General features: G+C 42.7%; 2 protein-coding genes across 4 annotated transcripts; both read left to right on the top strand.

Moving 5' to 3' along the window:
- Positions 1-125: 125 nt before the first annotated feature.
- Positions 126-5631, top strand: asb14b (ankyrin repeat and SOCS box containing 14b). 2 transcript variants are annotated; one of them, XM_015044687.1, is made up of 10 exons: positions 126-782; positions 1253-1414; positions 2284-2336; positions 2428-2559; positions 2650-2808; positions 2899-3144; positions 3413-3581; positions 3670-4204; positions 4297-4450; positions 4570-5631. In XM_015044687.1, exons 1-10 carry the CDS (start codon positions 712-714, stop codon positions 4743-4745), a joined length of 1857 nt encoding a protein of 618 aa, XP_014900173.1. In that variant the 5' UTR covers positions 126-711; the 3' UTR covers positions 4746-5631. The 2 variants fall into 2 exon arrangements, with proteins under 2 accessions (XP_014900173.1, XP_014900174.1); XM_015044688.1 differs by having other exon boundaries at positions 732-782; positions 1290-1414; positions 4570-5629.
- A 270-nt stretch (positions 5632-5901) lies between these two features.
- tasorb (transcription activation suppressor b) lies at positions 5902-23567 on the top strand. Of its 2 annotated transcripts, none has more exons than XM_015044685.1 (23): positions 5902-6330; positions 7718-7863; positions 7983-8075; positions 8967-9039; positions 9230-9321; positions 9409-9543; positions 9627-9751; positions 9863-9894; positions 10170-10275; positions 10447-10550; positions 10672-10781; positions 11711-11783; positions 11905-11979; positions 12236-13099; positions 14870-15180; positions 15268-15370; positions 16163-16995; positions 18222-18344; positions 18571-18730; positions 19677-19785; positions 20335-20513; positions 21535-21669; positions 21804-23567. In XM_015044685.1, exons 1-23 carry the CDS (start codon positions 6027-6029, stop codon positions 23045-23047), a joined length of 5529 nt encoding a protein of 1842 aa, XP_014900171.1. In that variant the 5' UTR covers positions 5902-6026; the 3' UTR covers positions 23048-23567. The 2 variants fall into 2 exon arrangements, with proteins under 2 accessions (XP_014900171.1, XP_014900169.1); XM_015044683.1 differs by having other exon boundaries at positions 21801-23567.
- The last annotated feature ends 66 nt before the right edge of the window (positions 23568-23633 follow it).

Below are 23633 nucleotides of genomic sequence, written 5' to 3'. Positions count from 1 at the left end.
AATAATACAAAAAAACAGAAAGTTGGATTTGACGCTAACTCCCCCCGCCCCACCACCCAAAAAAAAAGTCTACAATATTATTTTTCAATTAATGTAAACATCATGAATGCTTCAATTTGATCTTTGCATGGGCTGTATTTTTTCACCAAAGTTCTCCTTTGCATGATAATTTTAGGAATTAGGTCATAAGTACTCACATGATGTGACACTCAAAAGTGGCAAAATATTTCAATATTCCCACTGAGTTTTGCAATGGAAAGCTTTTAATTGCTTTGTGTAGTTAAAGACATGTACTGAATGAAAATCACAGTCATGGAGTTTTAATGTTGCGAAACAAGTTTTGCTAGAAACACAAGGTTGTAAAACCTGCGCTCTTCCAGAAAAAAAATAATTACTTATTGTCTGATGATTAGGTCTGTTAAGTTACACACACCATAGGTATGTAAGCTCAAATGTCGGTAATGCACACACACTTAAAAACTATGGTTTCAAATCAATCTATGTGGCGTTTGAAAGGTCAATATCTTATTGTTTTTGTTATCAAGGACTTCATTTTTGTTACTGACGAAGACATAAGGTAAGCAACATTTGAAGATATCTTTAAACTGGTCAGCTGTTTACAGTGTTAAGTGGGTCAGAGTGGGGTGCTGTTTGTAAAAACCCTGTGATCTGATATTTATGGTGGGAGGGAGCTATAAATAGCTGCAGTATATGTGTGCACTCAGGACCCCACTGGCTACTAGTGTGAAAACTACCAGGGGAGAACAACCGTTTTGCTTGAGGTAAACACTGAACAGGAACATTTTACCTGGTTAAATTAAGTTGTCAATGCTATGGGTCTCTAACCTTGTGAGATGTATTTTTGTCATTTTACATTTCTGTGCTCTGATGTAGGAATTTGATTTCACTTTTTGTGTCTTTCCCGACACTTCTTCTGTTACTTTGAGATTGCCGTGTAACAAATGTTATCTCAATTCAAATATATGTTGTAAATCTTCATGCTTTTGCTTTGAGCTTTATGAAACATAGATACTGTTTATTATCTGGACATCTGCTTGAACAGTTATTGGGTTTGGTACAACAACTTCCAAAGGAATATTTATTATAAATATCCTGAATGTACTTGGTGCAGCCAAAAGTATGCCTACTTCTATTTCTATCTTGACTAGAATGTATTGTTTCCTCAGGACTGCAAATGTTAATGTCACACGTATACACAAGTTATTGTTTGCTTTTTGGATGTTTCCTTCAGAGCACCTTTATCTACACTGTTTTCCCCTGACAATCAGATGAGCTCTGAAACAGGAGATGACTTTTATCAGTCAGAGGATGACCTGGACGAGGATGAGGCGACGCAATACATCATTGAACAGAGTCTGAGTCAGTATAGAAAACTCAAAGGGTTGAATCCGAGGTTAGAATCTCATAAGTTTTGATTAAGCTATTGAGAAAAATAAATACCGTACATACCAACTTTCTTCTCAGTAAATAGATCTTTTTAATATATAGTGAGATGAAATTCACCCCCAGATAGCTGAATTATTCCCACTGTGAGCCTTTAAACATGAGCAGGTATAGACAATAGGCTTTATTCCTAATCAATGGCCTTCAAATAGGTTTCTAATTAACACTGGAAATGTGTGATGGATAGAATAGCTCTCTCAACACCCTCTTGACCTTGTTAAGGTAAGCCCTGATGTGGGATCTGGAAGAGAGAAGGAAAAAAAAATCACCTTAGCTCAACAACCACATGGGACTCCTTAAAAGATTTCTCACAAGTGAGACAAAAAGAATCAGAAGAACTGTTCAACAGCAAATGATTACTCAGTGCTTCAGAAAGACAAAGAATTGGGAGGGACTATTTTTAATACAGATGGCCTAAATAAATAATACATAAATACATGAGACAATGATCCAAAATACAGCTGAGGAAATTGTTGGCTCTTTTTAGAGAAAGAGAGCAAATGTTGGCAGAACAGTTCATTCAGTCATACAACATAAATCCAATTGAAAACTTATGAAAGGTAGGGAAGAGGCCCCCTGGGACTTTCAAGGTTTGAGGGCAGCTTGTGTTCATGGATCAGAATTACACCAAAATAAAATATGCTACAGGGAACACCTTTTACTTACTATTGATTGCATTTTCCCTTTTTAACACAAATTTTGGGGGGGATTTTATTTGAAACATTTACTGAGAAAATGTTGACATGTACAATAATTATTTTACCAGCTGAATCTAAATTTAAATGCTCATTTGTATGTTTGCAATTACTTATTCACTAGTGATCTGAAGTCCAGCACAGACCCTGATGAGATTTTCAAAGCTATCAAGGAGGGTAAGCTCATCTTTTTTTTTTTTTTTTTTACTTTTTAAGATCTTATTCAGAGAAACGTGAAACACCAGAAGTTCTGAATTTTCATATTTAGGGGATGAGATTGCACTGGATAGACTAGCAGAGCAACCTGAGACTCTGTCTAGAGTTGATGAGAGGGGATGGATCCCACTGCATGAGGCTGCAGTGCAGGATAACAAAAGAATACTAGAGATTGTATTTTCAGGTGAGAACACAGCTAAAGCATTTGACTGTAGAAACCCATATTTTCCAGTGTGTCTTCCTTGTTGATTCACTTCTGGGTATTTTCTTCCAGCATCACCCCCAGGAGCAGCTCAGTGTCGCACTCTGAAGGGTGAGACACCGCTGTTTCTTGCTGTCGTTCATGGGCTGAGACAGAACGCCACATTCCTGTTACAGAATGGCTGCAGTCCAGATGTTCAAAATGATGAGCAGGACTCTCCATTGGTGGCAGGTATCAAACATCAGCTCATTTTGCCATGCTTAGCGTTGGCCTAATATTCTGACTGTTGTTGTTTTTCCTCCCCTTCTCTTTGACTCAAAGCTATTCTAAATGACCAGTATGACTTAGCCACCCTTTTGCTTCGGTACAATGCCAATGTAGACCAAACAGGACCACTAAACCGGACCGCTCTACATGAATCTGCATTTTTGGGTTTGGAGAACTTTGTGTACTTGCTGTTGGAGTCGGGTGCCAATCCGAATGCACTTGATGTTAAAACGAAAACTCCACTTGCGTTGGCTGCACAGAACGGACATCTGAATGTGGTGGAGACCCTGTTGGAAAAAGGTAAATAAGACGATGAATATTCCTTTTTGGCTTCCTGCAAAGCTTGTGAAGGGTAATGGTTGGATAATGTAAAAGAAACAAATGCATAAGTCAAACTACATATCAATCAATTGCACAGACAAGATGTGTGAGAAATGCTTATGTTACATTTATCCTGCAAACACCAAGAAATCTCATTCTGCCTCTCTTGACTGCAGATAATAAGAGCCCTAAAACCACAAATTACCTTTTCAATGTGTGTCTTTATGGCGCCTATATTATATTTCAGGAGCCCGTGTGAGGTCAGAGTCGGAGTCTGGTACTGTGTTATTTGATGCAGCAGCTTCAGGAAACCCTGATATCATCTCCTTGCTCCTGGACCATGGGGCAGATCCCAACCTTCCTCTTTACAGTGGGCACCTGCCAATTCATCGCGTGGCATATCATGGACACAGACTGTAAGGAATATCAAAAATTCACTTTCTCATTTTCCAGACAAGTTTCCAACTAATATTCAATATTAACACTAGATATTGACTCTAACAGGGCACTGGAAATCCTCATCCCAGTCACCAACCTACAGGCTATCAAAGAAAGTGGAATGAGTCCACTTCATTCTGCTGCTGCTGGAGGACATGTCCAGTGTTTAGAAATTCTGCTTAAATCTGGCTTCGACCCAAACTTTATGTTGCACCCAAGGGTGCGCCGCAGTTACGACGATGAGCGCAGGTCTGCCCTCTTTTTTGCGGTGTCCAACAACGATGTTCATTGCGCCCGTTTACTGCTTGAGGCCGGAGCAATGGTGAACCAGGATCCTGTCAAGTGCCTGCAGGTGGCCCTCAGACAGGGCAACTATGAACTTATCAACACCTTGCTAAAATACGGAGCAAATGTCAACTACTACTCCCGGGTCAACACCACTCACTTCCCCTCAGCACTGCAATATGCCTTGAAGGATGAAGTCATGCTGAGGATGATTCTGAACCACGGTTATGATGTTATGCGCTGCTTTGACTGTCCATATGGGGACAGTTCTCATGACTACGCTCCTTGGACAACCTCAGTCATCAAAGACATGGTGGTGAGACACTTGCATGAAAGTAAGATTGGTAAAAGGAGACAGCTTTTTCAGATTGACATTTAAGTATCCAATGCCTTTTTGACCCTTCACAGTTCTGTGAGGTTATAACAGTGTCATGGTTGAAGCCCTTGTCCGGTCAGGTTGTGCGCATCATGCTGGACTACACTGACCATGTCTCACTCTGCCCTAAACTGAAAGAGACATTGCAGCAACAGAAGCAATGGCCAGAAATATGTCATATTCAAAGTGAGAACTTTTATATCTATGATGGATGGATTACCTTTCTTTTTTTTCTTTCACTTGTCAGAAATGATGTACCCTAAAGTGTACTCACTGCTTTTGTTTATTTTCTTTTTGACTGACAGGAAACACGCGGAGCCTGAAGCACCTGTGTCGGTTGAGGATAAGGGAGCACCTCAGCCGTCTGCGCTTGAGAGCCCCAGTTTTTGTCAACTTCCTTCCTCTTCCTCCCAGACTGAAAGACTATCTACGTTTTAAGGAGTTTGATGTTTACAGTAGGGGGAGTATGGTTAACCTCTGAAGAATACAACGTCTAAGATGTTACTGATATCAGCATGTCTGATAAGTTCCTGTTAACATTTCTGCTACTTTACCATAATTAGATCTTATGACTAATATCTTGTAGAGTGATTCATTCCTTTTCATCAATGTTGTTTTTGCTGAGGTTTCCTAAGGACAAAAAAAAAGATCAATGCAGGCACAATACTATGTGCCTACATTGAATACATCTGCTTTTATAGCACTACTCTGTGGTGGAAGGAAGAACTGCATTTGTGGAATAAATTTAAAGGTTTTGTGCACCTCCTAAGTTGGTATTTACAGGTAGGCTTTAAGGGTAATTCACATTTCCCATATTTCTTCTGTTTTTTATGCGAAAAAATACTTGTCTGTGTCATAAGGTACCTCTGTTGTTTTATTTATTTATTCATTTATTCATTTATTTGTTTATTTAAATTTTAGTATGCAGAGGTCTAATAAGAACTGCCCTGAAAAAAGGGGAGGAGCTGTTTTTACAAATTTTAAACAGGTGTATTTTTAATGGCACAATAAACCAAACGATCACTAGCTTGATGTGCTCCCTGTTCATGTTATTGTTTTTTTTTTTTTCTTTTTCATTTAAGTTAACACAAATAACGTATTTTTTAAATTACATTTCAAGAACACCCGTTGGAATGTGTAGTTTGATGCATGCAAGTGTATTTTGTTTTGTTTTGTTTTGTTTTGTTCTTAACAAGGCTGGAAAATTAAAGTACATGTAAAAAGCAGCATATCATTTTTTTGGTCTTCAACAATCATTTAAAAATTACAACTTGCAGTGAATGTATAATGAGAAGTGGTGATGTCCATTTTAATCGTTGACTGATTTAAAGGCCGACGGAAAGGACATGGGACTCATCATAAGTGTTTAAAAAGAAGAGAAAGATTGACCCAGAGAACTGGAAAACATTATTACAATGGATAATAATTGCTCGGAAACAGGAATTTATAAATATATTGACTGTGGAGCATTTTGTGGCATCCAATGTTAGAAATGAGTTTTGTAAATCGTGAAAACTATTTTCACTTTCACATCCGTTCACTCATGCTTCTCAAAACATTCCTTCTTGCACTACCCCCTCTGGCCGTTAGGGGGTGTGGATTTTCTGGCATGTAAACAGTGACGGCAACGTTTTGCAGTGGTGGAGAAGAACGTGAACGTCATTTTTACAATGGCGGAGGCAGGGTGAAGAGGCGAGTGTGTGGAAAGCGGCGTCGTAATCGTCAGAGCTACAAAGCCTTTACCGAGCGCAGCTGCCCCAAAATGGCCCTGAACCCTAAGGCTGCGGGAAAGGCGGACTCAGAATGCGCGGAGACAGGCGAGCCGCTCCCGGAGGGCGGCGAAGCCGACAAGAATTCAGCCGCCACTTCGGCCACAGCCAACCAAAATGGCGATCAGCCTGGATGCAGAGACGCTGTAATGCCCGTACAAGAAGCCCCAGAACGGCGGAGGAGCGTGCTGGCGGACGCCCGGAGCTCCAGCAGGTCTCCCTTGCCGGCCCAGAGATCGAGCGAAGAGCTGCCACGGAAAAATTTCCAGATTCCGAGGAAGACGAGAGAACGGAAAGGTGTTGCCATGTCGCTGCTATTTTGAACGGAGCCTGTCCTGCTTTCATAATTCTAACTCCTGCATGCTGTTAGCTTGCTAGCTAGCTGCTGGGTTCCGCAGGTTTATTGAATTCTGCTCAAAAGATTCGTCCTATTTACCCAGCTCACATTAGATTACACACGGGTAGTAGCACTGATTGGTGTAGCACTGTTTGCAGACTTAACGCTAGCATTGGTGGGTAAGGCTCAGATTACCAACGGGCAGCAGTGTTGCGCCTGGAAGCTGAGCATCTGAGGAGTGACCATCTGAAAGCAAACGTTGTTTGGGTTCTGCAGCTTTTCCGGGGACCGTGGTCCGCCTGAATGTGTGCTTCAGCGCGAATGTGTTGCAGCCATCACCTGACGACATGTGGGTGTCTCTTTGACCTCACTGAAGGGCATGGCTTAATCCACCCCATGAATCAACCCAAACCCATTTCTAAGCCCGACTCCCCTTAACTCACCCGAACCCTGGTAACAGAGCGTCCCTCTTTCTAAGCACTTCATCACAGCATCCCTCTGTGCATTAGCCTGTACATGCAGCTTCCAGTGATGGCCCTCATCCTTTTGAAATGTGCAAGTCCACATAGCAAAGTGTGAACTTTCTTTAAACACCAACAACTGTTTATAAATGCAGAAGTTTAGAAGAAGTCTTTAGCGTTGAGTCACTTTAGATTCTGCTCTTGTAATATCTCCCCATTGAAAATGAAACCATGTACATCCTTGAGCTTAAATGCAAAGCTGGTGTACAGTGTGAGCTTGTCTTCATCTTTTTTTTTTTTTTTTCCCGTGTAATGAGAGTTTTGTATGATCTGTTACCCCACAGATAGAGGCATTGGGGTTGCAAGTGTTTGCTTGCACTTGAATTGATGTAGTATATCAAGGCTGGTGGTGTAAGGTTATAGATACAGTTGATTCATAGTAACTGTTGCATGTTACTATGCAACAGTTGGAGGGTGAGTTGGAGATTTTCTGAACTAACTTCTTTTGATGAGATTAGTTTGAACACTCAAATGAATATTTGACTTGAGGTATAAACCAGGCAGAATCATAGATTTTACAATTTACCACAAGGAACAGGTTTATACTCTTCGTTTTGCTGTGCGGTTCATCGGATCTGCACAATATTTTGAATTAAAATCATACAGGAGTCCTTGGATTTAATAGTTGATGTGATTTTATGTTAAAAATGTAACACAGTCACACTGCAAAAAACAAATTTGGCCAGTCGAATAGAATTTCTGCTACTTTAAGTGTCCACGGTTTGTATCGATTTTCAGCTCATGTTCTGTTTGTTCTGTGTATTGTAACACCCCGTCCGGCACAGCTTACTATTGCACTGATTCACTTGTGAACGTCTGTGTGCAGGTCTGTACCAGTTTTTGCCGCCCGACAGTCGGGAGTTCGAGGACCTTGTGAAGATCATCTCCTCCTTTTACTTGGACGCATCGTCGCGCGGGAGCTTCTCCTACTGTAAGGCCAGGCTGATTCACAACGAGCTGCTGGAGAAGGAGGTTGGTCCGGGTCCTCATTCGCATAAACAAACTGAAAATTGCCGCTAGCGTGTGCATCCTCTTTTAGAGGTTCGGTTTGCCGCGTGTTGTTGAACTTTTCGCCTCATTTTTGTTGCCAGTTCATTGAGAAGCGGCGAGAAATGAAGCAGGAGGGGCGAACCGATCAAGAGCTTGCCGAGTCGTACTGCTTCCTTTTTCCAGACAAATCCAAGGTTAGTTTGCTTCGAAAGCTACAATCCAGGGGTTCGAAAAGTTACTAGAGGTGTTTGATTTCTTCCAGGGGGAATCTGCTTACTTGTCTTAAAAATGTCATGCAAAGCCTTACATGTTATTACCTCAGTTTTGGGTCTTAAAAATCATCCCATATGTCCAGATTTCTCATCTTAAATTTTAATTTTCATTTATTTACATATTAAATTTGTGCTTCCTTTGCTTCTTCAATTGACTAATTGGTTGTGAATTGGCACTTCAGATAAACTGAGGTGTGCAGACAGGAATCATTCGTTCTCTGTGCTGTACTTCTGACTAAGATATTATGCCACAGTTCTGCTGTGATTAAAAACTATAAGACTCATGATGTCATTCACCAAACACCTCTGTCCCACACACCTGCAAACAATCTGCATATAAAACTGGCTTGTTGTTTTTTTTTTTTTTTTTAGGAAATTAAAAATGGAAAAAAATCATAACATTCTTGTTACCTTATCCACTGCCATCTTCCTCTGAACACTTTGTGTTTTACAAATATCAGTGTTGGCAAAAATGTGTTGATAACCATTTTGATGGTTACAGTATAGTTGCATACCAGAGCCAAAAACAATGAGGGCGAGCCAGTGTAAGTTATTGTTAAGACATTATTAAGTTGACCTATTCAGGGTTTTTTAAAGCATAATTTATAAAGGTCTTAAATTTAAATCGGAATGGTCCCGAAAAATTACGTGAATTTGTCGTGGCATTTAAAAATAAATGTCCACTTAAGGCACCTTACCATACGAACGGATCCTTTTCATCTAGAAGTATAAAATAAAATCTGTCCAATTAAACAGATATTGGTCAGTTAGATAAAAACAACTTTCTAAGTGTGGTTTTGTTTTTCCATCCAGCTCCAGTGGATCTGTGAGAAGGGATTGTCAGTAGGACACTGCAGGATTACAACATTAGGAAATCCATCAGTGGGTGAGCTCTTCTCTTTTATTTTATCGTTTGAGATAACATGTGCTTGAACACTTGTAATGTTCCAGTAGCTGTTTTCGAAATGCAACATCACAGATCTGCATCAGTAGAAACAGGAAGAAATGCATGACGTCTGTTATTTTCCCAATGTTTTGTGGTAATGTTTTTTTTTTTTTGTTTACTTTCAATGCAGGTGTTTATCTCTCTAAATACTCTGACTTATTACAAATAAATCCTTTGGAAGTGGGTTCGTTTGGAGATATGATCATCTTTAAAGTCATGAGGGTAAGCCCGGCGTCGTTTTGTGTCGTTTTCCTCGCTCTTCATTAAACACGTGAAGCTTCTAGCCCGTCGTTCTGTTTTACTTCTCAGGGACGAATAAAGCACATCCACGAGAACATGCCTAAGAACGCCATCGAACTTTCACCCAAGTTCGACTGTCACTTGTCCAAAAGTGCCAACAGGGTCACGTCTTTGCTGTCCTATAGAGCTTTTGAGCTCACGCAGGTGAATGCCAGCTCATATGTTTTTATGCGCTTCTATTTTCTGTAATCGTTTTAGCTTCTCTAAAACTGCGTGTTTTTTTGCAGCAATATTTTTTCGAGTTTGCGTTCGATGAGATCAAACCGCGGCCCAGGCACGTGTGCCCCTACGCCGTGGTTTCCTTTCAGTACAAAGGCAAGGAGGTTGCAGCGTCTCCCATGGCTACGCACAGGTACGTTATCCTGCAGGAAATGGTGACGCCCCGCAAGCATCTCTAGGAAGCTTGCTTGGCTTGTTTAATATCTGTTTGCATATATAAACATCCAGATTCTCTTTTGAACAGGTTCAACACTATCTCTCCTGAAGGAAGTAGAGGTATTTTTTATTTTATTTTATTTTTTAGTTACTCCATATATCCTGTTTTTCCTGTTCAGCTATACGACAGTTTTACATCTAAATCTAACCTATGAATCTTAAAAGAAAAGCATGTTTGATGATTGTGAAGTTGAGCTCAGTATTTAGTGCAACAAAAAAAAAAAAAAAAAAGCAGTTAGTCCGGTTTTTAGCAGCATATTTACCCACAGCTTCACTGTCATGTGGTTTTTGTTTCATTTCTGACTGTTTGACCTGTGACGCTGATGGTGTTGCAGGGAAGAGCTGCTACACTGTGTGGAGTGGGCCGCTGGTCAACAAGGGCCAGGAGTTATTCCCAGTCTGCTTACGGTCCTTTTCACGTCCCTACCTTCCTTTCAAATTGCAAGTATTCCTTTTCTCCGTTAATCATTAAAGCCTCTTTCAGCTGAACTTTAACGCTGCACATATTCTTACATGTGAGAAGACAAGAAATGTTAAAAAAAAAAATAAAATTTGCCTGCGCAACATGAGGAATCGGTTATGGCATCGCTGAGCGGTTACTGTTCTCTGCAGGCGTGAGAAGTTAGAGATGAATCAAGGCATGCAGCTGGACCAGGTGAAGAGGAAGATCCCTCCTTTTTTGTTTTCCTGGGACACCTACAGTATATCACGGGAAGGTCAGCAGCGCACACGCGTTTACATCCGTTGTCAAACTAGAGTAGCTTTAGTTTAAATGCAGTGTCTTCCTTCTTTAATTGAAAATAACTATAGATGAGCTGTGTGTCGTTTTGTCTGCAGTGATGAAGTGTGGGATGTCCTGCAGCCTGTTTGAGGTGACAGAAGGAAAAGGTAAAGCGACCAGCGGCAGTCTGGCAGCGCTGATCAACAAACTGGAGAGGGACCGAATGGTGAGATGTTTATCCGTTTCCCAGGCTTTTTATTCGAGACATAATCAACAGAATAAATAAAACGATTATTGATGCACCAAGTAATCTGCCAGCGGTATAGACAGATTGGCTCAAATATTCATTAAAAAAATGGATGAAAACTGAAAATGCACCTTTCCCAGTCTGTCGATGCATAAAGAAACATGTTCTCATTCATTTAAAAACAGACCGATCACTGGGGACACACTGAGAATTTGGGTTGTGATCCAAACAGAGCATTTGTAATGCCAGTCTGAAACACTAAAGTCCAACCATTTAATTTGTTTAGAGACTTTCTAAAAACATGATTTAGGTGCTTGTTTTCTGTCACATAAGGATGCATTGTAATTCTTTTCAATACCTACAAATATCTCTGTAAATTTTCACTGACCAGAGACGACTGGTTTTCTGTTGAGAAAATTAAGACTTTATTTTTGCAAAGGTGTTTTTTTTTTCCCTGAAGATTAATGGTGAAAAAATATTTTGATATAAGATATTTCTGCTTTCATGCATGAATGGGGAGAATCTTTTTATTTTTTTGTCGCTTCATATAAAAGTAGCACATCTATATGGGACCTGGGAGTGTTATTTTTCTTCATGCTGAATGTTAGTTCTATACATTTGTTAAGAACAGAGCGGGTTTCTGGGTAGTCCTTTGAAAGAACATTTCAAGTCAGCCAGACCGGATTGTTTGGTCAGTCTTCCAAGAAAAGTCAAAATCAGAGCTAGCTTCTCAAAATCTGATTGGTGCGTCTTTAAAAATGACCTTATTGTAACCAATGTTCAGACAGAGAAATGTATTTGCTCCTCCTGGGTTTAAATTAATTAAATAAATGTTGGCATTACTGTGTGTGTTTATTTTGTAAGAAAACAGGCGTTGTGTAACAAAATGATCTGCTCGTTGTGTCCAGGTGCTGGTGAAGTCCTTGTTTGACAGGGGCTTCCTCTTCCTGTTGTCCTCAGCTCAGATGGTTGAGTCAAAAGGTACCGGAACGATTTTCTGTTCTTTCCTCCTGTTCTCTAACAAATCTCTGTCAGCCGAACCACCTACTTGTTGCCTTCGGTGAGGGATCAGCTTTTAAAAAAGCTGCTGTTTGTTTCCCAGAGCGACGGGGGCGGATGGAGAAGAAGCTGCAAGCGTTATTCATCTTTCAGGAGTCCAGGATGGTTGTGAAGTATTGTAAGTCAAATTCTCTGTGAACGTGGCCTCGGAACAACCAGGGTGTTTTGCGATGAGCTTTTATGTTGCTCATAGCGTAACATCTCTGTAGTAATGTTCATTCATGTAATTGTGACATTTTTTCTGTTAAAAATTTCCTTCTGTTTATGAAGAAGATGTAGAGACTTTTAATTGTTTTAACCTTTTCAGCTGTGCTAAGGCGCAGCTGGTAGAGCCGAGTCGGCTGCTGACCTTGACATCCGCTCCTCTGTTGCAGCTTCGAGGCTGTCGGAGCCAGAGCCGCTGACGGTGGAGCCCCAGCCGGCCTTCCTGTCCACTATGGAGCCTTTTATTCCTGCACTACATTATGCCTTGTTTAAGCTGCGTCCGAACCCGGGCAAGGAGCTGAGTCTCGGGGTGGAACGGCAAGCCACAGATTACCTGACGCGCATCGAGTCGGGAACGGTGCGGCCTTTCATTCTGCCCGACTACAAAAACAGTTTTGACGATAGGGCGAGCCCTCTCTCGGTGCCTAGACCCAAATTCAACATGGACGCCGTGCTACGGTCGTACGTCCACAACTCGGCTAACTACTTTTTACCTCTGGGCAAGGCACGGGACACGATTGAACGAATAAAGAACCCTGCCCCCGTTCCTCCGCCTGTACCCCCACCTGCACCGGTTCCTGTTCCGGTTCCAGTTCCGGCTCCTGTTTGTGCTCCTCTCCCAGTCCCAGTGGAGTACAGCCCCGTTTCGGACTGGGGAGGCTCGGACCGAGGCTCGGACCGGGCAGAGAGGGTCTCCCTCGAGAGGCTCCCCCAGGAGAAAGTCCCTCCCGAAAGCGCCAAACGAAGGCAAGACGTGACGCATTCAAACGGCGCCCAGCTGCAGCCCAAGCCCCACACGGAGCCTCAGAAGGGGCGGCTGTCCCAGAGCGAGTACGATCACGACAAGATGAAACAGCTGCTGAAGCTGATCCAGCTACACAAGAAAAACCTGGTGCAGGAACCCGGCAAGGATCAGGAAAAGGACGGGAGCTGGGACGCCAACAACCTGAAAAGGAAGTTCGAAGGCGACGCTGGCGGCGGGATGAACAAACACCAACGTACGGATCACCTTAGCAACGGCGAACCCAGCAGAGGTGAGACAGGAGGCAGTCAAGTGTTCAGTTTCGATTTAATGGGTTAGTAGAGTTTGTTTGACATGCAATTATGCATACTGCTTTCAAAGTCAGCTCTTCTGAAGGTCTGAAGATTTTATTTGCATGTTTGCACAGCTTGATTTAGTTCTGAGTGATTTGAAAGCTCAATGTGCATTTTTAGCAAATTCTTTTGAAAAATTCATGATTTCTAGAGATGCAGAACTCCCTAGATGGGTTTCCGGGCTGAGACCGATTTGGGTTCATTTAGTTTATTTATTTATTTTTTTAATTCAAAGGCCTGAATTACATAAGAGGAAACAAAATGTTCCACAGCTTTCTCAGCGGAGGTAGCTCCAAGTCAATTACACATCTGTGAAAGCAACCTGTCCAGTTAGGAAGTGACACTCGGAGTGAATTAATTTCACCTGCTGTTGTGCTAATGGAAGAGGCCGCAGGTGGAAACAAGAGCCAATTAGCAAGGAGCGTTTGTCAGATGGTGACCATAGACCTTTTCTCTTTTCTCATCCTTTCCAGCTGCCATCTTGCTCATGTTTGTGTGTTGTCGGCGCGTTTACAGCTAGAGGCAGCATGAGACGGAGTCGCTCAGGTAGCTCAGCTCATCTTAGATGGCGCATCTCCAGCCTCTCAGTCTGGAGACGGCGTGGAGAACGCTTTGCTGGCCGCAACATCCTCCAGCTTCACCAGTGGCGTTGTGAGGGGCCATTTCTTTGGAGGGACGCACCGTCCCCAGTGTGTGCTAGCTAGAAGTAGCCGGACTGCCCGCATGCTGGTGCAGTGGGCCCTGGGTTCCCAGGCCTCATGCGGCAGCAGTTCCTGCATGATGAAGGCACTACTTATCCGTTCCCCACACCTGATCCCGACAGAGTAGGAGTGCCAAACTCATTTTCATTTCAGGAGGACACGTCGAAATCACCAATGTCCTCAAAGGGCCGGTTGTGGCGGCACGTATTGATAAAACCACCCTTTAGCAAACTGCTAAGATATTTATAAATAGCTATCTCTTCATTCGATGAACCTCTTGAAATGATATACTGAATATCTTTTCATATTCATGTAATTTGGCAGCATTCAGATAAAACGGCTTTGATATGATCACGTGTTTAAGCACACTAACTTGAAAGTTGTATTCATGTTGTCGTCTTAAGGGACGAATACTTACAGCGGTCCAGACTTGGTCCCGGGGCCGTGAGTTTTACACATGGGCAATAGAACACGTGTGGTACATCGCGTATCGTTCTGATGCTCTACTCCAGGTCTGGGAGGAGATCCCTCAGGAGAACATCGGCCACCGCATCAGGAGCTCATCCAGGTGTTTTAGTGAGGTCCTTCAGGCACATGGAAGCCCCACACACACACACACAACTGAGCCTCGTTTTCACTGGGCTTAATGAATTTCTGCTGAAGCTGGTCCAGCCTCCGACCTGATTTCCCACTGTTATTTTGAGTCCAGTTCTAAATCCAGACCTCTGTGGGATACATTGATCATTTTTGCTATTTCGTTCTTAATGCACTCCACTATGTTACGTATGCAGATTTCCCTCTGAATTATTTATTGCTGGGTTTGGATGTTGTTTTAGTGTGTTGTTTAGTGTTTTTTTTTTTTTTGTTTTTTTTTCCCAAGCAGTGTAGTTTAGATTCCGAACAGAATCAAATAATTACACATCTGTCCTTCATGTTTGCAATGAGGGATATAATTACTGAGCTCACAATATCAGAACCAGATTCAGTCTGATTTGTTTTTTCGTTTAGCTGGCCAGATGGACGACATCGGAGACGAGGCCAGACAGAGAGACAACCTGACGGCGGTGATGGAAAGCATGGGCATCTACGACACGGACCTGAGGAACCGCGGCAGCACGGACGCCGCGTCAGCCAATGAGACGCAGCGCCTCCTCAAAATCCTCCTGGCAACCCTCAACAAAGCCATGGCTCAGAGCTCCATGACCGTCCTGGCGAACCACGGCGAATCGTCCGGCAGTTCAGGAACTATGGAGTCCATTTTGTCCGACTCGGCCGCTGCGGTGCAAATAGACGCGGTTCCACAGACAAACTACACCGAGGTGAGCTCCAGTCAGCCGATTGAAGTGGCGTTTCTGCGTTAAAAGGTTTTTGTTGTGGATCTGGACCATGTTGTGTTTTCTGTTCAGGAGGACATGGACTGTAGTCCTGGGACTCCATTCAGCTCAGACTCGCCGATACAATCAGCTCCGCCCACAGACATCATATCTGGTGATGCTCCTGTCAGCGAAGGTAACTGAAAGAAGGTCCTAAAAGGTCTCACGTTTAATCTTCTCAGCCCATAGAAGTCGTAAAGATGTTCAGGTTTCCCATCGTAGCTCTTCAGTTTTATTTAGGAGGCAGTGATTCATATTTGAATGCTGTTGAGTTTTTTTTTTTTTTTTTCAGGTCACTTAGAATATTTATTTTTTAATAGTGAAACCCTACAGACAACAGCCTCAGTGTTTTCTCAAACATTGATCCTGGACCGTTTGTTGTCTGAGTGGGTACCAAACAAAGCATTGATTTGACTGATGTTTTTAGTTTTATATTGACAATGTAAGTGTATCACGCATCATAAAATTGCACCCTGGATTTGACACAAACCAGTTGTTGAGCCCTTGTAAGAAAATCTTTGAATCAGAAGGTTCATAATGGATTATGGCAAGTAAAGCATACGGGACAATGTACTTATGTTGAACCTTTCAGGACATGGATCATAAAGCGTTCAAAAGAGAAACTAAAAACATGAAACATCAGTAAATGCAGAAACTTCAGCAAAATAAATTTAGAAATGTATAACATTTTTAGTTACTTTTTGGAAAAACTCTGCTGTGGGGGGCAACAAGAATCAATGCTGAAGCCAATTGTAGGCCAAATATACCCATTTCCTATTATAAGGATAACAAGCCTTAATGGTGCTAAATTTCAGAAAAAATAATCATATATAACTCAAGTTAGAAAAATGTAACCAATTAAAACTTTAGGAAGCTGTCAAAGTAAACTGGCGTCACCGTGACGAGTCCCATCTCTGCTCTCCTGCAGACAAACCTACGCCTCTCGCCGAGTCCAAGCCGGAGCCCGAGGCCGCGCCGCCAGCAGAAACCAGCCAGGAGCCCAAGACGCCTGCTGGCCTGGAAGTGAAAAGTTCTGCAGCTGCGTTGGTTGGAGATGAAGTCCCCTTCCTTCCCTCCATCAGCCTGGACACCATACTGAACCAGGAGATCCACAGCCTGGCCTCCGACATCAGAGACCTCATGCAGACTCGGCACATCAACTATGCCTCGCAGCTTCCCTCGCGCCTGTCCCTGCGCCACTGCTGGCAGCCCAGCAGCTGCTTCTCAGACTATGTTGTCCCCCACGTCCTCCCCGTGTCTGTCGAGGCACACGTGGAAGCGCTCTGCGAAAAGATGGACAAGTTGATCCCCGCTCCACCTGCTTCCCCCAAGGTCACCGCTCCACCCCCTCCTGTGACGACTTCTAGTCTTACAACCCCGCCGGCCCCCACGGCTGTCCAGGCTTCCAAAGCGAAAGCGGAGCTCCCCGCTTCAAAGGCCGACGGCGGCAAGACGAGCTGCGTCAGCAACGAGACGACGTCCGTCAAGGCCAAAACGGAGGCGTCCTCTCCGGATCTGGGCGGAGGGCTTTACTCCCCCTCTCATGCCACAGCAGACTCTCCTGAATCAAATGCCCAGTCGGCCGGCGCGGCTCCGGACGGCGGGTCAGCTCTGCTCAGCGGGAGCCTCATCGGGCAGCTCAAACCCGAGGTTTTCACCAGCCTGGTGGAGATCTTCAAGGACGTGACGAAGAACACGGTTAAATTTTACATCTACTCTGGGGAAGACGGCGAGGACGGCACCATCTGCAAGGAGATTAAGGTACAAGCTGGAGGGACTTTTCACTGATGAGGCGATTCTGCATTTTCCATTATTATTACAGTTGGAGACGCACCAATCAGGCTGTCCTTTGCCTGATGCATATTTTCTGTTAGTGCTGAGCTGCTGATTGTTATCATTTATATTTTTCCCTGTAGGGGTAAAACATAAATATAGAAGTGATTTAATTAGGGCTGCAACTAATGATTATTTTATCAATTATTCTATTCAGATTATAATCAGATATAAAAAAAATTAGATCAGATTTTTCATTTAGCCACATATGCCTTTTTAGCAAAGTATTCATTTGCAGCTAAAAATATATATTTATAATATCAAAATGAATAAAGCACAGCCCTCCCTGACTGACTTATCAACCAGATGACGTTAAAACTCTACAACGTGTGGAGTTCTGGGTAGAACTTATTTATAGAAAAGCTTTTTGTTTTTTTTATCTTAAATGCAAAATGTTTTTATATACTTTTTTTTTTTTTTTTACATTTTTGGTTTAATTACTGTTCTGAGTTTGGTGTTCTTTCAGTAAATTGGTTTTATTGAGTCTGTACACGCCAGTTGACAATCAATTACTATATTAGATTATTTTAATAATCGATACATCACTATAAATCTGGTTAATCATTTCAGCCCTGTATTTATTTTATTTTATGAAGATTATCACCATTTATGCAGCACAATATATGTCCTTAACTTTAGTCAGATTTGTATATACCATTGATTGTTGTGTTTGTAGACTGAAATAGTGGGACATCTTCAGATTGCTCCTGTCAAAATGCATCTACTCTGGATCAATCAGCTTTGTGCTTTCCTTGGGAGTTTTTTCCAGATAGACGTAACTTTTATTGTTCTAATTATACTCAGATTTGCTGCATTTCACTGGTTAAACTTAAAAAAAAAAAAAAAAAAAGCTGCTCTTGAGAGTTTTTAAATTACTATTTCTAACTATACACCTGTTTTGTTTCCTTAGAAAAAAAAAATATCCAGATGATTTTAGTGGCATTCCTAATTTAATTGCTGCAATGTTTGCATATTTCTACATATTTTAATTAAATCCCGACCCTCTGCTGCAGTCTGCACACGCGGATGTTTACAAATGAAGTGCAGATGTCTGAAGCACAGGCAGGATTCTTCCTGTTTTCCTGTCTCAGTGATGTACTTTGTGCATCTGTCTTTCTGCCTCTAACAAGACGTCTCTCCTGTCTGTCACAAAGGAGTACTTGAAAAGTCTCGGCAACAGCGAGTGCAGCCCGCAGACGTTTCTAGAAAACAGTGGAAGTTTGGACAAGCTCCTCATCATCATCAGGAACGAGGACATCGCTGCACACGTGCACAAGGTTCAGTAGTTTTCCCCTCATGCTGCCCGTCTTCCACTTCCAGTCTTTGTCTCTGTGTTCGCAGCAATACTTGCGCCTAAAAGTAAACGCGCAGTTAAAAAGCGATGCTGTCCAGGCTCCTGGAGCAAACATCCATGACGATGACATTACAGCCTAAAGTGATGAAAGCTGCGTGATATTTATTTTTGGATTATTCTGAAAATGAACATGACTCGTCTCGCTGCAGATTCCAGCTCTGGTGTCCCTGAAGAAGCTGCCCTCAGTGAGCTTTGCCGGAGTGGACTCTCTGGACGACGTGAAGAACCACACGTACAACGAACTGTTTGTGTCGGGGGGCTTCATGGTGTCTGACGAGTTCGTCCTAAACCCTGATCTCATCACGCAGGGTGGGTCTGGCTCTTTGTCGCAGGAACAACGAAGCAGAATCAGAACTTTGAGGCTGGATTTTTTTTATTTATTTATTTTTTTTTATGTTTGCACTCAGTTATCTACTTGACCAGGTTCCACCGCTTTCATTTGTCCATGTTTGTATGAAAGGCTGTATCGAAATAAAACCGTGTGTAATTACTACATCAGAGCCTCAGCTGCAGCCAGCATGGGCTTTTTGAAATCAATTTAGAAGAAATGAAGGCTGCTGGTTTTGGGCGCCACAAATGTTTGTAACAAAGCTTTACATGCCGAGACTCCTTAGATTTTGTTTATTGGCATCCATTTTGTAAATGAGTAGAGTAATTGCTTTTTATCAGGTTGGGAATGTAAGATTTTATGTGTAGATATTTTCTGTAAAACAAACCTCTTATTAGGCTGGAAGTGATCAGCCTAATAAGAGTTTGGGCTGAGAATTTTTAGCCAATTCAAAATTCCACGGCCGCAGTGGAAATATAGATCGATTTTCACGACACCCACACACACAAATGATACACTCACAATAAATATTTTGGACATAATTAAAATTTCATGTCCTTTGCCCATCATTAACGAGATACTGCTGACATTATTCACCTCATCTGTGGCTAAAACTAAATTCTTCTTAGCAATCCGTCTGCTGCCTCTCATTTATGTCTAGACAAGTGTCGATATCATTCTTTTTCGTGATTCAGAACAAACATGCAGGACGCCATGCATCAGAAAAAGCGCCGTTACTGCTTTGTAAGTTTCCAAGGCAATAGTTGCCATGCCTCGCTTTAGATCTTTACTGCCTGCTGGGTTTGTTGTGTTTTAGTCTGCAGGGATTGTTGAGTGAAAAGCCTTTCAGATGGGGAAATTAAAGCTAAAGAAAAGTTCACAGCAATGACGCTAATGAATGCGGATGTCTTTGCTTGCTCTGCGTAGATCGTTTGCAGGGGCTGCTCAAGTTCTTGGAGGAACAGAGCACTCCTGAACATCCCTGGCAGTGGAAGGTTCACTGCAAGTCCCAGAAGAAGCTTAAAGAGCTGGGCAGGTCAGTATGGAGCATATGAACCACAGCAGTGGCACACATCTCTGCCTTTTTTTATTTATTTATTTCTTCTCTTTTTAGTCTGTCACCGAAGGGAAGCGACTTAATCATCAAATACTAACCCAGAGTGACAGAACAAAGATAATTATCCTAACCCTTGTTTGCATTTTCTCCATTTAACAAAGAAATTCTCTTACAACAAAACATTGTCCTCTATAATTTACACCCACCTGTTTCAGGGACTAAGATTTTTCTTCAGTAGCAAATTTGGATCTTTGCAGAGACACAAAGAAACACTTTTCCTCCAGTTCATACTTACGTTCTCTCATTCATAACTTTTAGACATCTTTTGGAACCATAATGTTTTCAACCTTGAACATTGATTGAGCTTCATGAAAATGCTCCGATTCTTCAGTTTCAGTGCAATGTCTCGATAAACGAGTTGATGGAAGAACAGGGTATTCTGCTTTGGTGCCGACTCTTGTTAACCATTGATCTGTGAAAGGATTGTCCATCCCTGTGGTTTCTCATGTGCTGCTCTGTCTCTTTAAGGCTGAACGCCAACGCCATGGGTCTCTTGAACCTTTTAACGACTTACCAGAAGAAGCACCTGGTGGAGTTCCTCCCGTATCATGAGTGTGACACTCAGTCCCGCCAGGCTCCGGATCTGGAATGCCTCATCAAGCTCCAAGCTCAGCACACACAACAACGGCACCTGATCTTCCTCACAGGTATCACAACCTTTTTCTGCTCTCGTCATTTTGTCGTCTTCTCCCCAGCCAGAGTTTGGAAATCAACCAACCGATTGATGGTCAAAAATCAAATAAAGAATTTTTAAAGTTTCTCCCTTTATTCCTTAAATTCATCAAAGCTAAGACTGAATTTAAGCTAAGACATTTCCTGTGATTTTTACAAGTTCCTTCCCGCCATTTATCCATCGGCATTTAATAAATAAGTTAGTTTAAATGGTTAAATATTTTCATACCCAAAAGTCAGTCCTCCAAACAGCATAAAGAGTGGCCATTGATTTAGGTAGTTTTCAGTCCTCCACCACAATGTGCTGCTCAGTGTACCCGTCTGACAAATGTTTTATCGAGTTCATAAAATAAGTTAAGTATGCTAATCTTCAAAAAATATTTGAAGTATAATGACAAGATTCCTGCTTTAGTTCAGTACGTCCAAACATTACATTCTTTGTACGACAAAATTAGTCATACTTCGTCAGGTTTAATGTAAACTTTTAAAATCACCAACATGTTTCTTCTCATTTAAAGTAATGCTTACATTTTTGGAGTGATCCAACAAGAGTCCCAGTAGAGGGAGCTAGAGATTAGGACGTGTCAGACTCACCAAGGTCTCATGAATAAAGATGAACGTCAAAATACCAGAGCAAACATGCAAAAAACTGTTTGGTAGTTGCTAGGTTAAATTGTAAGGCATGAACCGACTGTATGGAATTTTTGCTTTTTATTTTTAGTTTATTTAAATTCATATTATCTTTGCGACATAAATGTAGATATTATATTTCTCTATTTCTGTGGTATGTAATGTTTGTACCTCTACCCTAGAACCTGCAGTGAATTTTCGTTTGTGTGTTTTAGTTCTTAGAAAAGTAATTGGAGTCAGAAGGTCAGACCTTCATGAAAACAGGACAGAGAGGGCCTGTTTGGTACATCTCTAGTTTTGATCTTTTTTCTAGTGTTAGAAGATTCACTCAAAGCAAATGTGGATTTTTTGTTGTTGTTTGAACAGAAAGGCCATTCGAAATGTTCCTGCAGTACTCTAGAAACGGAATAGTGATCGCGAGCATCGACGATATTATGAGCGGTTTCCACAGTCTGATTGGATCCATTAATCAGAATGAGCTTCCTACACCACCTTCCACTGGTGAGTATCATCAACAGGAACATTAAGCACAAAAAAAAAAAAAAACAGATTCCAGTTTTCCTCATTTGTTTTCATTCCTTCACGGTTTTATGTTTCTCCCTCTCTCTCTGCCCCCCCCCCTGTTCTCCCAGTAGTGAATGATGAGTGTGTGGAGGCGGAGGACATGTCATTAGACTCCGATGATGGCGAGCCACCAACCATGTCTGATCCCCTAGAACAGGTTGAGGCTAAGAATAAGCCTGAGCTGCTGCCTCAGTTGGAGAAGGAAGACTTTCGCCCTCCACTCCCAGACCTGCCGGCAACCCCTGACAGAACATCGGCACTCGAATCCAGCGCTCTCAAAACGGCCATCTCCCAGTTCAAAGCTACCAACCAGATCGGCTTGGCCTGCTCAGACATCGGCAGCTTGTCGCCAGGAGGTTTTCCTGTCAACACCCACCAGAGTTTCCTGTGCCCCTCTGCTTCCTGGTCATCCTACAGCGGTTCCTCCAGCTATGTGGCGTCTCCAGCTTATCCCGCCTCGCCCTGTAGCAGCACCCAGGAGCAAGAGTACCGCCCCCCAACCACCACCGCTCCCGCGCTTCCGACTCCGCCCGTCATGGCCATGGTGGGACCTCTCGCAAACCTGGCTTCCCTGCCCTTGGAAGTCAAACCTCCGCCTCCTCCTCCCTTCATGATGCAGGGGCAGCCGTACGGGTCAGATGCCGGCGGAGCGGTCTCGGCCGGCGCCTCCCCGCTCGTCAGTGCCCTGCCTTACAAAGACCACAGTGACGCGGCCCAGCCCGGGTACATGGGGGCCATTCCTAAAAATGCTGGTGGGACCCCCACGCAGCACGACAGGATACTCTGTGGATCTGGGGAAAGCATTTGGGGTTCGACGGGGACGAGCACCTGTGAGACTGCTTGCAGCCAGGGTGCTGTAACGTCCAGGTCAGCGGACCCCAGCGCCGTCCCAAAAACAGGTGAGATCCCTGTGGGAAGCACACCTGGCGCCCAGGGGTGTAGGACTCAGGGGAACGGCGCTGAAAGCCTTGGAACTCCAGTGGGCATTCTCCCAGTGGCCACCAGAGGGGGCTCTGTACCCAGACCTAAGCTTCCTCCACATCCAGTGGGGGGTTTGGGTTATGGTAGTATAGGTGGCATTCCTGGACATATGGACCACAGACCTATGCGGGGGGCCTTGGTTCCTGGTCATTTAGGGGGCTTCAGAGGCAGAGGGGTCCCTCCGGTAGGAATCTGGCCTCGGGCAGGACGAGGACAGGAACTAGGGGACGGGAGTGGAACTGGGCCCTGCCCTTGGGTTTACCCATCAGGTAGGGGTGGGCCACAGAATTACTACACGGACTACACATACACTCACAACTACACCCCTGAATAGACAATCATCTGGATGAAAGGGGCAATGCAAACAGCATAAACCAGAGACAGAACTGGCTGAATGTATATATTTCCTTGTCATAAAAGCATTGATTTAAATCGATAAATATTAATTCTGGTTTTCTACATTAATAAAAGTTGATACAGGCAGTGCCAGGTGTCCTACTGTTGTGAAAACTGTCTGTACACTCTTTCCGTGTGATCTATTTGAGACCCCGTTCAAACCACTATATTTATATTTGCCAACAAATGTTTATGGCCTTCCAGCTTCTCAGAATTGACCACACTATTTCTGTTCATTCTGGTTTTTGAAACGGTTTCTGAACAAAGGGGGAAACGGCTGGTATTTTTTTAAAGAAAAACAAAATGAAGTGAATAAAATATCACTTTTGCTGGTTTTGTTTTGTTTTTTTATTTGACATTTGTTTGTCCAAAATTCTATTAAAAATAAAACATTTCAAATCCTGTTTTGTGTGATGGGTTTGACGGTGTTAATCAAACCATTAAAAAAAGAAAAATGCCTCCTGTCTCATTGTCATTTCACTCAAAAATATGGATTTGATTTAGAAATTAACAACTTAACATTG

This window comes from Poecilia latipinna, unplaced genomic scaffold (genome assembly GCF_001443285.1).
Source record: "Poecilia latipinna isolate Pla-1442-1.1 unplaced genomic scaffold, P_latipinna-1.0 Scaffold686, whole genome shotgun sequence".
NCBI classification, from domain to species: Eukaryota; Metazoa; Chordata; class Actinopteri; order Cyprinodontiformes; family Poeciliidae; genus Poecilia; species Poecilia latipinna.
The sequence above is the reverse complement of the archived record's forward strand: the minus strand, read 5'-3'. Positions and strand labels throughout refer to the sequence as shown.